The sequence below is a fragment of the Bombina bombina genome, chromosome 6, assembly GCF_027579735.1.
Source record: "Bombina bombina isolate aBomBom1 chromosome 6, aBomBom1.pri, whole genome shotgun sequence".
Lineage (NCBI taxonomy): Eukaryota > Metazoa > Chordata > Amphibia > Anura > Bombinatoridae > Bombina > Bombina bombina.
This window is the reverse complement of record NC_069504.1, coordinates 232,763,093-232,779,699: the sequence shown is the minus strand read 5'-3', so window position 1 is coordinate 232,779,699 and position 16,607 is coordinate 232,763,093. Positions and strand designations below refer to the sequence as shown.

Here is a 16,607-nt window from a genome sequence, read left to right as displayed (position 1 = left end):
TTAGGGTTAGACTTAGGTTTAGGGGTTAATACATTTAATATAGTGGCGGCGACGTTGGGGGCGGCAGATTAGGGGTTGATAAGTGTAGGTAGGTTATCGGCGACTAATTGGGGGCAGCAGATTAGGGGGTTAATAAATATAATGTAGGTGTCGGAGATGTTGGGGCAAGCAGATTAGGGTTAATAAGTATATAATATAGGTGACGACGATGTCCGGAGCGACAGATTAGGGGTTGATAAATATAATGTAGGTGTCTGTGATGTGGGGGGCGGCAGATTAAGGGTTAATAAGTGTAAGATTAGGGGGTGTTTAGACTCGGGGGGTTTCATGTTAGGGTGTTATGTGTAAACAAAAATGTGTTTCCCCATAGGAATCAATGGGGCTGAGATTTACACTGCTTTTTGGCAGGTGTTAGAGTTTTTCTCAGCCGGCTCTCCCCATTGATGTCTATGGGGAAATCGTGCACAAGCACGTACAACCAGCTCACCACTGACTTAAGCAGCGCTGGTATTGGAGTGCGGTATAGAGCACAAATTTGCTCTACGCTCACTTCTTGCCTTTTAATGCTGGGTTTGTAAAAACCTGTAATACCAGCGCTGTAGGTAAGTGAGCGGTGAGAAAAAAACTGCTCGTTAGCACCGCACAGCTCCAAACGCAAAACTCGTAATCTGGCCACAAGTTTCTATAAAGTGCCATGTTTGAACTAGAATTCTATTTATCTTTGTCATCTGTGGAGAACAATTAGGTGAAGATATATAAACCAGGAAATAAAGTAGAGTCTGTGCAAACAGTAAACAAGGCTGTGTGTAAATCCCCACAGCCTTGTTTGTATTATTGTATTTTATTGCCTGGTTCATATCTGTTCCTAATAGTTTGCAGCAGGACAGTAAGATAATGTTATAATTTAAGTTTCAACATGGCGGCATCCATTACTTTATAGAAACTTAGTGGAATTTAAAAAAACAACAATTTTCAGAGGATAATGAAAGTATATTAAAAAGTTATTTTAACTACACATAATTAAACATTTTATATTACAATCTCATACTAGTTTATATCCCTTCAAAGTGGTAGCTAGGAGTGGACAAACTCTAATTTTGTGAATAAATGAATTGGCCAAAAGAAACCCCTATTTGTTATGTACTGGTAACTTTACTACATTATATAACAAAGAGTGTATGTTTTTAATCACCTGGGGGGTTTTTTTTTTGGGGGGAGGGGGTTTAATAAAGCTGCTTGTTGATATTTGGATTTTTTTTTTTATAAATGGTGCAGCTAATAGAAAACTTATCATAACCACTCATAGATGGACAAGTAACCGATAAAAAGTCTAATCCTCCCCCGACAAACTAAAGAGAGGCAGTAAGAGAGATCATAGAACAGAGGGTAAAGTAAATGCCATGGTCGTGCCCATACTAGATGCTAGTGCATGATGCAGTTTATGTAATTAAACAGAAACTAAACTCAAATTTTCTTTTAATGATTCAGGCACAGCATGTGACTTTCCAATGTTCTTCTATTGTGTAATTTCCTATGTTCTCTTTGTATCTTTTGTTAAAATGGATACTTTTGTAGACTCATGAACAGCAAGGCACTACTGAGAGCTAGTGACTGATTGGTGGCTGCACATATATGCTTATGGCCATTGGCTCACCAAATTTGCTCAACTAACTCCCAGTAATGCATTGGCGCTCATTCAACAAAGGATACCAATAGAAGGAAAGCAGAATTACATCATGTAAGTCAATTTTAAAGTTGTTTAAAAGTGCATGTTTTATCTGAATCATGAAAGAAAAATATTGTGTTTCATGTTCATTTAATATTTATAATAAAGAGTTAGTTTATACAACCTGCATAATCATATTTCTGTAATGGCTAATTCTCAAGATTAAAATATTGCTGATAATTAAGCGCTGTGTAATGGTAAATCCAAGTAAAATACATGCAGGAATTTGCAATCTATTTTCAATTTCTAGGTGCAACAACCTAACTGCAAATCTCACTTTGACCTAGTGCATCTAGTCCCACCAAAAAAATACACACTGTAACATTTTTGATAAGTCCAATATAACTAAAATTGACATGATCAGAAATAACTTCTGCTTTAAAATTAACCTCTTTTCCCTACAAAGGATGAAGTTTATTTCTGCCTTCTGAATTGCCTGCAATGGTTTCATTAAACCCTCTTCATTCACAACCCATAGCCCTTATTATTAACACATTTATAGTAAAGAATCATATATTCCTTAAACACCAGTTAAAATCTTCTTAAAGAAATTATTAATTTATTTATATTTGCTCTTCAACTACAACCATGTGTCCATATTTAACCTCCCAATTTTTTGTTGTTGTTGCTTTTGTGTAATGCCTAAACAAAAAAACACGTCCCTACTACTGTAAAATGTCTAACTAAAATATAGTAACGTGAAGGGGTTTTGCAAGTCCATTAGACTGTAGGAAGCCGACATAGGGCCAGATTATGAGTCGCTAACAGTTACACATGAGCAAACAAGGGTTTATCTAGGGTGTTTGCGCACCTCAGGTTTTGCATGCGTAATACAAGTTGAAAGTAAACACGATCGCTTGAACGCAATTTACGTTAATACACACAGAGAGAAGCACACTAACAGGAACAACCGGTTAAATAACATTGTTAGCCTGTTCTATGATGATTTATCACCTGGGTGCAGCTTCTTTTAGCCCAGTAATGCTTTTCACAGAGTAGAACTTTCCTGTAGTATATCAGTCTAATAATGTTTATTACGGTCAGTACAGCGCCGAAATACCAGACAATTCCTCTCTGAACAAGGAACACAGCAACCCCAGATGATCGTTTTAGCCTTCATTGGGCCTCATCAGTGAGATGTAGCCATATTCCTCTAAGCACACTGAGCAAGGAGTCCACGTCTGGATTCCCCTTTTTCCCATTGGGAGACTAAATACAAACAGAGAGAAGCACACTCACAGGAACAAACAACCGGCTCAATAGCATTGTTAGCCTGTTCTATGGTGATTTACCACCTGGGTGCAGCTTCTTTTAGCCCAGTAATGCTTTTCACAGAGTAGAACTTTCTTGTAGTATATCAGGCTGATCCTGCCTATTACGATCAGTCCAGTGCCGAAATACCAGGCAATTCCTCTCTGAACAAGGAACACAGCAACCCCAGACGATTGTTTCGGCTTTCATTGGGCCTCATCAGTGAGGTGTAGCCATATTCCTCTAAGTACACTGAGCAAGGAGTCCACGTCTGAATTCCCCTTTTTCCCATAGGGAGACTAAATACACACAGAGAGAAGCACACTCACAGGAATGAGCAATTGGCTCAATATCATTGTTAGCCTGTTCTATGACGATTTACCACCTGGGTGCAGCTTCTTTTGCCTAGTAATTCTTTTTACAGAGTAGAACTTTCTTGTAGTATATCAGTCTGATCCTGCCTATTACGGTTAGTCCAGTGCTGAAATACCAGGCAATTCCTCTCTGAACAAGGAACACAGCAACCCCAGATGATCATTTCAGCCTTCATTGGGCCTCGTCAGTGAGGTGTAGCCATATTCCTCTAAGCACACTGAGCAAGCAGTCCACGTCAGGATTCCCCTTTTTTACCATAGGGAGACTAAATACAGACAGAGAGAAGCACACGCACAGGAACGAACAACCGGCTCAATACCGACCTCTGACATGTTTGCGGTGTGAGAATCACGGAGCTATCCTGACATAAAAAGATGACTTAGCTGCATGTGATGAATGCACATTACTGAAAGTACCTCGCTAATGGAACCACAAGTATTGGGCTTGATACCTATATCATATACTGTTATGATCCCCTTTTACACTTGGCTAATACGCTGATGAGAGGCATTTATATGCAATAAATAGTGAACAGAGCGACATTTTCAACTTTGGGACTTATACATATATGCTCATACACAAGGGTTCAGGAGGAGAGAAACTTTGCATAGTGCTTTATTGTACTGACAAACTAACACTAATAATAACAGATGGTACTTGCAGATACTAACTTTGTCTACTAACTTTCCTTGAGACGGTTAACTTTACATACTACCCTCATCCTTGGGATTACAGTATTAAACCAGACTTTGGAATATCAAATCTCTCTTGAGACACTTCATAATTGAGATGACGGCTTGTACTTGATTTCCCTAGGGACGCCTGGGGTGGAATCTATTTTACATGTATGCATGATTGATGTATGTTTTGAATGAGAGGAGTTTAGGTAGTGATTTTTCTATTTGCATTGTTTATATATATATGGATAAAGTCTAGATGTTTATTATAATGGTGTGCTGAGTAATATTCTTTATATATATATTTTGGAATACCCGTTTAAGCAAGATACTAATTTCTTGAAATCTCCATTACATTTTTTGAGAAACAACTCACTGAAACTTCAAGTTTTACATTTGTCATAATGAATCCTGCAAAGACTTTAAAGAGACACTGAACCCAATTTTTTTTCGTTCGTGATTCAGATAGAGCATGCAATTTTAAGCAACTTTCTAATTTACTCGTATTATCAATTTGTCTTTGTTCTCTTGCTATCTTTATTTGAAAAATAAGACATCTTGGCTTTTTTTGGTTCAGAGAGAAAACAGGTATCGCAACAGTGAAGTAAAAATATGGCAGAGAGATATGCAGGTAAAAACGTAATTTAATACATATTACAAAGCGTACATACAATATTTCAGGCACAGCAAACAAACCCCGCTGACGCGTTTCCCGCTTCACAAGCGGTTCATCAGAGCTCTGATGAACCGCTTGTGAAGCGGGAAACGCGTCAGCGGGGGTTTGTTTGCTGTGCCTGAAATATTGTATGTACGCTTTGTAATATGTATTTAAATTACGTTTTTACCTGCATATCTCTCTGCCATATTTTTTACTTCACTTTTGCGATACCTGTTTTCTCTTTGTGACTTTGCCAAAATAGGGGTGTGGAGAGCCCCCAGCAACAGTGTTAGTATTAGCAGCCTGACCGGAATCACACGGATATTCTGTGAGGCCCTGGATTTAAGCCCTGTATGCATACTAATGCCCGGTGGATACATGTTTGCTTTGAATACCTGCAAAACGACACAAGGAACTTATACCGCACCGAGAGGGTTACAATCGGGTGAGTCCTCTTTTGATTAACTTTACTTGGATATTTTATAGTATTGAGGTGACATCCGCATTAGTGGGACTCTTGGATAGAGTCGGTTTCACCTCTGAATTTTCATTCTACACTAATTTACAGCATTAAGACTGAGCAGTCTTTTTCTCTTTAAATGATTTTTTTGGTTCAGACTCTGGATTGCACTTTTTTATTGGTGGATGAATTTATCCACCAATCAGCAAGAACAACCCAGGTTGTTCACCAAAAATGGGACGGCATCTAAAAGAAAATTTGATAATAGTAGTAAATTAGAAAGTTGCTTAAAATGTCATGCTCTATCTGAATCACAAAAGAAAAACATTTGGGTTCAGTGTCTCTTTAAGCTTTGTGAAGTCTTAAGAGTTAAATACAGCAACCTTTTATGAATCGGCTGTAATAATGAAGAGATTATTAGTCAGCAAAGGTTTCTTACTGTTTGGAAAAGTCACCAACATATATGATGATAGTTTTTATTCCTAATTAAATTAGTACAAGCAAAACAATAACAATGTGTAAGCCTTTTAGATAAAAAAAAAAAGGATGAAACAAAAACATTTTCATATGGCACAAATGAAAAACATAATAGTTCTCTATCTACTTACAGGGAAATGAATTTCAAATGAGACCACAAAACATCTGTAATGATTATTTTTTCTTTATATCAAATTAAATATTAAAAACCTTCAAGAACCAAATGTCTTGCCATGCACAAAAATACAAATGCATTTTAAATTGTTACTTTACCCAGCCTTATTCAACAACTGTTGGCTGTTTCTTTCCAGTATAAAAGGCATCATGCATGCATTACCGAAATCATCTTATAAATGGTTATAATCCTCAGTGTACGTTATATTTATATTGGAATGTCCCTTCATGTAAAACATGCTCTTGTTTTATATTTGTCTATAAGAGATGTGCATTTGTTTTCATTACGAATGCAAATTTAAAACGAAAAATGGATATTCATTTCATTTTCACAAAAGGAATATCCGAATGAATGCACCAACGAAATGTAAAGAAAATTTAAAAAAATGTAAAAAAACTGGAGAGCTGCGCTTACCTCGATTATTCTTCTCAGCGCCCCTGGCCATGCTAATAGAAGGCTTAGGGGCTGATTATCTAAACGTCTCTGGGCTGGCAAGATTATTTTAGAATGCTCAACAGTCGTTCTATTTCCCTGGTGGAATTTTTACTCTGAAAAAAGCATACTGCATTTTTGCATGGGAAGGAGATGCATACATTTCAAAAGTGCACAATAAAAATTGTAATTTAAAAATCATATACAATTAATAATTTAACCATTTAGGCAAAAACACTCAGGAAAAAAAATGTATTGTTAAAGTGCATCAAAAATTTTAACACAATTGTTCACCAAAAATCATCTTTTTTCAAAAATGTAAAATGTGTATTTAAGTTACACAGAACTAAATTGTATTAAATATGCACAGCATAAATAGTAATTTAAGTAAAATGATATACAAAAAACATGTAGAAATTTGTACTTATAAGTACAATATACAAAGCATCATTTTTTTTTATAGTAAACTAGGCTGAACATGGGCGTTTCATATGTATACATTTTTTTCTCAAATCCAAGCGTTATTCTGTAAACATTTCTGCCCTACAGTTCTCACAGTTTTTTCCTCACAAATGAAAAGGTTTAGATCAGTGTTTCTCAACCGTGGTCCTCAAGTAGCCCCAACAGGCCAGGTTTTCATTATAGCTTAACCAGTGCACAGGTGAAGAAATCTGCTGATGGATGAGAGCAAGTTAGTAACCATGGTGTTACTGATTAGCTGATTACTTTACCTGTGCACTGGTTCAGCTATAATGAAAACCTGGCCTGTTGGGGGTACTTGAGGACCACAGTTGAGAAACACTGGTTTAGATAATATGCCCCTTTGTGCAGTAGATCCCAGAGCCTGCGTTACAGGAGAAAGTCCTTGAGAAGAAGGACCAGGGTTGGCACGGTTCCCCAGTTCACTAGAGGTAAGTATAAAGCTACAGGTGAACTTTTTCACCTTTAGCAAAGGAATATTTGCATTAGTTTAACAAAAACAAATGTAAATGTTCTACAAATATTCAGTATTTGTTTTGTCTAAAACTAAACAAATATACTGAATAGTGCAGCCAACAAATATTTAGGGAAACTAATTTCCCGAAATATTAATTCTAAAAAATTCTGACAAACCAATTTTTTTGGAGCTACACAAATCTATTCTCTATGAGACTCTATAGGATAATTTAATGGGCTTTGCATCTTGAAGGTCATTAACAGTTCTGATTTCATAGAAAATATAAATAGCAAATTATCAAATATATTGTGTATGAGCACACTCCAATTTAAGGTTTATCTAATACACTTCTCAGTTTATGCTTTAGGTACAAATATCTGAAATTAAAGCCTTCTCTTACATCTTTCTCTGCTTTTGTTTTTCAGTACCATCATGGGCCTTAATAGCAATAGCCATAGTTGCCGTTCTCTTGGTTCTTACCTGCTGCTTTTGTGTCTGCAAGAAATGTTTATTCAAAAAGAAGAACAAGAAGAAGGGCAAGGAAAAGGGTGGGAAAAATGCTATTAATATGAAAGATGTTAAAGACTTAGGGAAGACCATGAAAGACCAGGTAATGTATCAGTGTTTTTGTCTATATGAAGAGCCCTTTAGAGGTTATTAATATATCATTAATTTAAAGCCTGCCTGGAGCATAGTGGTACCCAAAGTGTTAAAATGTTTATGTGTGTTTGTGTTTATGCATAAATGTCTTTTATATTTTCCAGTGCATTTTGTATGTAGTATGCTATGTACTTTATCATTTCATTCCGACAGTCTATAAATAAATGTAATTCATCTCCCATTAAGAACATGTAATATTCACCATAGCTTTCAGAATTAAATATACTCCATCCAAGAGTCCTCTTTTCCTCTAAAAAATACAAATGCAAATTAGCCCAAAATAAAACAACAAATTGCAGTAAATGGCCCCTGCCCTGTATAAATTCCACTTGCAAATTCTTTTGAAGCTAGGGACAATTTTATTAAACATCATGAGTGCATATACATACTGTAAATAAAGAATTCTCTCCAAACTTTTGAAGGTCATGTAGTAGTCATGTATTCATCTTCAGGTTGTTAATATATCTCTATATATGATTCATAAGAGTAACAGATCTGGCAAAATTTACAGTGTAAAATTATAAACTCTCAATACCCTAACCAAGCTCTCATCTAAGCTGCAACAAATCCACTACTTAGTTATATTCACCTGAAATAAATGAGAACAAAATCATGATACCCTTCCAAATTACCTCAATTAAGACCATAAAACCCTCAAAAATTGAAACATAGACAGCACCATAAAATGATACAAACATAAAAGGAAACAGCAAGAATTTTTGAAAATGCAAAATAAACTCCAAATACCCTAACAAAACTCTCATCTAAGCTGAAACAAAACCTTAATATTTCCAAAATAAAATTGGGTACAATATGATATGTGCACACTTAGCCTGAGTTTTCACCAAAATAACCATGGAAACAAATTCAGCCCAACATTTTGCATAATAATTCAATTTCTTTAGAGCCAAGAGCAATTTCCATGTCCACTGTTCTTCGTTGCCACAGAAACTCTGAATGTTTTTGTTCAAGTTCATCACATGCCACTGAGACCTAAATAAGTGTCTGCTAACGAATTGTGCACCTCAGAATATATTCTTGACCCTGCAAACACTGTTCAACAGAAAATCATTGTAAACTAGAAAATCTAATAGTTGTTGATGCAACACTCAAATTATCAATTCACAATTGAATTAACTTATTATATATTGTAAATCCATACAAATATACAACAGCTGCCATGGAAACAATTCCAAAAAAGGCCATATTTTTTTTATCAAACCCATTAACAAAGAAGAGGCTAAGATGCTGCATTCCATTAGTCAAGGAAAAAAACTAAAACCAGCATCTTTAAGTGGTTAAATTATGGCCATGCTTATGAATTTGTTGTTTAAAGCCAATACAGATACAATGAGAGAGTCTTTTAAAGGGAAAATGTGTAGTTTGTTGACCCCTAATGTGTTTCCATTTCCAATAATATCAACTGCAGAATATTAAATATATTGAAAATTGTCGAATTGGGTTTATTCTTGTATTCCAAATAGCTAGCTTTGCTTATGAAAACTGCCACCCATTGTTCTCAGTAATATGTACATTAAACGGTCCAAGTGGAGATTTGCAATCTCACCTTAAATCACAACATGCGAGGGTGACAGAAACACAGAGTATTCATGCAACAAAAAAAGATCAGCACTCACTGGGTTTCCAAAGTGAATAGTGACTTTATGCAAAGGTAACGTTTTGAAGACCTAATCATTATCAGAAGGGGAGTTAGGTCCCCTGAATGTCAACTTTAAATAAAGTCACTATTCACTTTGGAAGCCCAGTAAGTGTGGATCTTCTTTGTTGGCTATATATACAGGGTATATATATATATATATATATATATATATATATATATATATATATATATATATATATATATATATACACTGTATATATATATATATATATATATATATATTGTGTATATGTGTGTGTTTGTTTATATATATATATATATATATATACTGTATGTGTTAATTATGGACTGTATTTTCAGTGCGCCAACCAGTTATTTAAATTACAATAATAATTTAAAAAAAGAATTTAAATACAAAATAGACACATTGGTCATGAAGATCTAAAGCTCTCTGGGCTTGTGAGATTTTCTAATAAATCTCTTTAGTACAATAACAACCTTGTATTTAAGTATGTGAAGTGATGCATACATTATAATATAACTCACAAATATTGTAATAAAATACTTATAAAATGATTAAATGAAATATTAAAATAAAAATACATTGTAAGAAGTTCTTTTGTTTAATCACCTTAAAAAATGTAACAAAGCCGTTCTTCAAAAATCGTATTTGTATTGAAATTATGCCGGAAGAAAACTATTTAAGGTGCACAGCACAAATCATAAAAAACTACACTATGCAAAGAATGCTGTGAAATCTGTATTTATAATATGAAATTTAAAATGTATTGTTTTCCTTAAAAGAGTTTTCTCACCTCTGCTATTGGGATGAACAGAGGCGTCCCATGGGTGTAGATTAAATTTCTCCTCCAGGTCTGGTGTCAAGATCTAAACATTCAAACATCTAAACCCCATTCAGATCTATTTTTTTCTTGCAGACTAAAAGATAGCAAGATTGTGTCAAAATCCGCAAAACACATATTACCCTAATATAAAATCACATGTATTATAAAATGAGGTGATTACAAGGTACTATATGCTGCAGGATTTCATTTTTAAAGTGTGCCCCAACTAACTATGCTCTATCTGACAAAGTTTCCCTTTAAATTTTATTCTATGGGAGACATCTCACAGGGACAGCCCTTTTTTCTTCTTTTTACATAATTCCATGAGGGCTACTATGCAAGTATCTATGTGGTTTTTCACTGCCCAGCAAAGTTTTCATTAAGAGAATTACAATGGTTTTGAAGACTTTTGTTCTCTTAAAGCATCACACATTAGAATAAACACCACCACAACCTGAGCACATATCTACACTTGCTTGAGTTACTTTATTTGAACTAAACCCTACTGAAGGCACAACAAAATCCAGAAGCCAAGAAACCAGAATCTCTTGACCCAACAGCAAAACCTCAAAATGCCTACAGCAAACACTGCATTACCCCTGTGCTAATACAGACAAGACATAGGAGAAATTATGTTGCCCCCTTATTTGGAAGAAAGTAGGCCCACATGCAAGACAAGGACATTCTCCTTCCCCACAACACATAGAATATGAAAGTACTGGATAGTAAAAACATCTATTATTATATTATGTATTGTTTTTTTGTTTGTTTTTTTTAAAGCAGTTTTACTGTGTGTCTGTAACATACCATTAAATACAGCAATGTCGTTCAGCAAAACTATTTTTAAAGAAACAGTGACAAATATGTTAAGTATGTTAAACTCTATATAATGAATGCATAGCAAAACTTACCATTAGTATAACAGTCACCACAAATACCACATGTTGCTACTTTCCAGTTTCCAAATGATTTTTTAATGTCTTGTGTAGGTTTTATATTAAGAATACATAATAACTATGAAAGAATTGTAATGTCTGAGTCCTTGTGCTGAACCTGTGTAGATATTTATTGATAATATTCATTATGTACAATCGAGTGTATTTAACAGTGTATATTACTTTTTTTTTTTTAAGTAATCCTCTGCTCCCCTAAGCATCTAATTCATCTTTACCATTTGTCCTCCATTCCTAGCTACCACAGAATACTTTTAGAAGAAAAGGCTATGGAATGCATTCAATAATAATTAGTTAATTTTATGACTTTATAAAGAACCACAGGTAGACATTATAATTAATATATTAAAGGTTTGTAAGATTTTGTGCCCAGAAATGTGTTATAATAAATAATTGTATTTATTGAAGAAATCACCTTCATATTATAATCCCATACATTTTTAACAAAAAGAAGTGGGCTGTAAATATGGAGTTGTGTAAGTCATACTTAATGATTCTCTTACACATATTTATAAGTTCTGACTCTGCTTGCCCTAGTTTTCCTTTAACAGTAATTGCTTTGCACATGATTGATGGTGAAATGCTTCACTTCTGATTTGTCACACAAGTCCCATTTTATAACTACTGTGACGTTTATTTATGTTTATAATAAGGCACTCTCAAATATGACCCAAATTCTTCTAGGCTCTGTCCATTTTAACCCTGTCCAAAAATGTGCTGCTCCCCTGTATTACAGTGTATACCATGTATAACATGATTTGCTGTATGGGCCATATTATGAACATTTTATTACATAAACTATAAGTTACTAATAATGTCTTACTGTGTATTGCTTTATTTCCGTGCTGTGTTTGTAAAACGTTGTCTCTTTTTGTAAAATATACTATGTTTGTTACTCCATGGAAAAATGATCAATTTCTAATATTTAGTATCAATGTTATAAAGTCAATTTCTGAAGAAAAGGGCAAACTATATTTGTGCCTTCTAAGCATTTGATGACAGTATCATTATAGGATCATCTTATTTACAGAACCATTTTATTCTCTTAATGTCTTATGGGAAATAATCTGCTCTCTAATGGGCCAGTGGTCATAACACATTTTATAGCAATATTTCCAGTGCAGATAGTATAAAAGTAAGCTAGATTTCTAATATGAAATAATATTGCTTCTTGATACATATTACAATTTAATAATTATTAATATATGTGTAAGTGTGCCTGCATACACTTATGTCCATCACCCCTTTAAAGAAAACGGACGTTAGCTTTAATAGCATATTTCCTGTTTTAATATATCACTCATTTTCATGATGGCATTCAGAGAACTCAGTCAAATGTTTCGGTCATACTCATTACAATAACAATATTATGCTTCTTAATTATTTTAATTTTTCTAACTATATTTACCCTTAACCTACCTCAGAATGCACTAGTAAATTAAGAAAATAATATTACTCACTAATTGTACTGTATACATATTGAATGGCCACTTCTAAAAAAAATTGTATTTATTAGAGATGTGCATTTGGGTTTCGGATGAATATTTATACGTAAAAAACAAAAAGTGTGTGCACCCATATCATAGGATTATAAACAGGTGCTTGCAGTCATATACTAATAGTACAAAAATTAAAAAAGAGAGAAAGATATCCACAATATGAATGGATATCAAAGAATCCTTAATCAAAAATGTTTATTTATACCTCTTCACAAACCCCCAAAAACTCCCAAAATAACCCCTAATGTGAATATAAAAATTCAATATATAAAACAATATGAGCCACTTTATACAACCCTAGATATTCTCATAGTACAAATGATAGTGTACAAGACATGCTCAAATGGAAAATAAACAGTTCTCTAATTGTATCCAAATTCCAAATTGCTACATGCAATTCTGGCTGGAAGAAACAAACTTGCATCTAGATTCCTGTGCTTCAATCAAAGGAGGAGAATAAATTCTGCTACTTCAGTCCTCTGAGCACTTAGTGTAAATACACGCTTCCGGTATTATATCAAATTAAAGTGGCAGAACACCATTAGGTGTAGGATCTCACCGCTCAACTTTCATGGACACCAGTGGCTTTTTTCCGCTACAGCACACTGCCTGGCGTTCCGTCCTTTAAGACGTGCCTCTTAGGTGCATCCAGCCACGGGTCCCAAAGTCTGTATTCAGCAGGTGGGGAGACAAGCAGGATACATTCGGCTCACAGTTTAAAAATCCTGGTTAGATGAGCGCCAGTTGTGATGCGTTTCGCCCCTCCCAGAAAATGGCTGGCTTACAGGGCTTCATCAGATCAGGCTGGATGCTGGAGGCTTTATTTTCACTTTAGGGGTTATTTCGGAAATTTCTTGGAGTTTGTGAAGAGGTATAAATAAACATTTTTTATTAAGGTGCTGCCTTGTCATTCTTTGATATTCATATTGTGGATATCTTTCTATCTTTTTTAATTTTGGAATATTTATACATATTTTGCTGATTTGTAAAGTCTTTTGATATACAAACAGCCAAATTCATTATTGGACAAAACAAAACAAATGATTACTTGATGAAATTGATCCATTCATTTGTTCATGCCATTTGGTGCCTAAAGCTGCAGGAATGAGGGTATGGAGTTATATTGTTTGGTTAATAAGGTCCTTTGTTTAACCTTTCATTTGTCCATCATCCCCTATGTCCAATCCTACCATAATATTGCTAATAACTGATGTTAGAGACAGCTGGTCAGGCACTAAGTACTGAATTTTAGTTATGCAGGAGTTCTATGTTCTTTTAACATTGAAACATAGATTATTTTAATTGTTCAAATCCTATAATGTAAGATTTTTATTAATATTAATTGACTATATTAGCTGTTTCCATTGAAAATAATAGTAAAAAATCTGAATCAATATTCCTCTGAACCAAATGTCTGTGTAAACGTAATTTGGCTGAACTTAATTTTTATAACAATTCTAAACTAATCTTTCGGATGAAACAAATGTTTGCCCATGCACATGTCTAGTATTAATTGTGTACTACACAGTATTTATCTAACAGTCAGAACTATTTTAGACTTTTCAATGTTGTAAAAGTCAGGAGTTATAGTTATTTTGCTTTTGTATAAACCAGATTCTAATTTATAATTATGTCTAATGTGCTAAAATACATATTAATACTTATGAAATTGGTCTTATAAAGGAAGAAAAAGGAATAACAGTTTACAAGTGAATCCAAATTAATTTAAATTAATCCATCAAAATCCATATAAAACAGGGGTGGCTCTACAAATTTTAAAATTTGAGGTTACAGCAGAGCTACAGTGAAGGCTGGGGTAATCATTTTCCTCCAGTTTCCACCTCTATTTACGTCTCTTCTTGTTTTTGTAGAGCAAAATAAATGTAAAGAAAAAAACTTTCCCTTTATGAATAACACCTTTGAGAAATGACAGTGCGATCAGGTTTTATAGAACTTTATGGGCTCCATATATCAATGCGTCAACTTGTGGACTTCACATGATTTAAGTCCGTTGACCTTTACCTGTGAGTAGCAATTGAACGTGCGGTGTCCAAAGTTATAAAAAACATTTTTTTTTTAATTCTCATCAAATCCCCCTTGAGTTACTGTGGACTGTTGATAACTTCGGGTACATTGATGGCACAATTAAAGGGCCATAATACCCAAATGTTTAAACACTTGAAAGTGATGCAGTATAGCTGTAAAAAGCTGACTAGAAAATATCACATGAACATCTCTATGTAAAAAAGAAAGAAATTTTACCTCAAAAGTTCCTCAGTAGCCACAGCCCATTGTAAAGGATTTCTAAGCAGCATATTAGTATGTCTGTCCCGGGACAGCCGAAGAGATGAGCCTCATGCACTCTCATGTTATTTCCCTATTCAGTGTAAGGAAGTTTACAATGAAATCTCATAAGAGTTAAGTCAAATCTCATGAGATCACAGTAAAAAAGTTCATGACCTCAGCACTGCAGATGCTGATTGGCTGCTGTTCATTTCTTCATTTTTTTTTTTTTTACCTGCAGCTAGGAGCAGCTGAGTATAAGTTTTTACACAGAACTTACTCTGCTGAGCTGAGGAGATTGTGAGGTAAAATATCTTCCTTTTTTATATAGAGATGCTCAGGTGATATTTTCCTGTCAGCTTTTTACAGTTATATTGCATCAGTTTCAAGTTATTTAGCATATGAGTATTATGTCCCTTTAAGCTAAGTTATCATGCTTACATTCTAAATTATGTGAATCGAAACCACATGATCCAGGTTTCTATGCAATAGCAGCCATCTTTCATGTTTTCACTGTAGCAAATGCGTGAAACCTCTATTCATTTAATATAGAATTTAAATAGTAATCATACTTTTGTGTTAATATTTTCTGTATGGTATGCAAAATGCATTTGTTTTCAAGTTTAAAATATATAGTGGCACCAAAAAAGAAATATTCAAATGGAATCTATTCTCTATTTATAAAAGGTAGCATTCTAAAATGGTCACTGTAAGATACACCATTATTAAGCGATATTAAAGGAGCATTGAAATAAATTTCTGTGCATGCCAAAAAGCTTGGGGAAGAGGGGGGTAAATATTTAATTTGATTGCTGACGGCATTTACTGGCAAGATGTCAGCTTTTCCATTTTCAATATCACAGTAACAATGTATACATATGTATTTTATGGAATAAAGTATTTAAAAAAAGATTTCCTTTCACTTTAAGATTAGATGTCAAACACATCACATTAACCAAGTGTGCTACTAATTTAGGATTTAGGATTCTGTCCTTAAGCATTAATGTCATATTAAAGAATCACTTATCAGACTTGATGGAGTTATCTTGAATAAATAATATTAGTACCAGATGAGACTTGGCAGTTCAATTTATACAAGTTCGAGTAAATGATCAAATGTTTTTAATTTAAAAATCAGACATTTAATTAACTTTTGTGCATCAATAATCTGGCTATATGTCACAAAAATATCTATAATTCTGTGCTGAAAACAATTTAACTGAAAACATTGCTATTTTTTATTTAATAAAGTAATATCTGGGAATTATTAATTTATCTTAAATTTATTGTATTTCCAATTTTACATGCAGTGATGTTATAAACATTGATTTAGTCTACATCAAAATGATACTTTATTCAAAACATTTCTATCATTCATATAAAACAGTAGCATTTTTTTAACATAATATTAATATAAACTGAAGAAAAAGCTGTTTAAATTGAAGCTAAAACTAATACAGCAGTGGTTTTGTACTTCCTTCTAATAAGCACTAGCTAATAGCTGATTGGTACTTACTACTAAGGCTCATTGGCTAATTGGTACCTACTACTAAGGCTCATTGGCTAATTTGTACCTAC

At 33.9% G+C, this 16,607-nt stretch overlaps 1 protein-coding gene across 1 annotated transcript in view; it reads left to right on the top strand.

The window, feature by feature from the left end:
- Nucleotides 1–16,607, top strand: part of SYT1 (synaptotagmin 1) — a 991,400-nt gene that overhangs the window by 732,485 nt on the left and 242,308 nt on the right. The window contains exon 6 of the mRNA XM_053716760.1: nt 7,594–7,778. Within this exon, the coding sequence (XP_053572735.1) occupies nt 7,594–7,778 (185 nt within the window). The remainder of the gene's footprint in view (nt 1–7,593; nt 7,779–16,607) is intronic.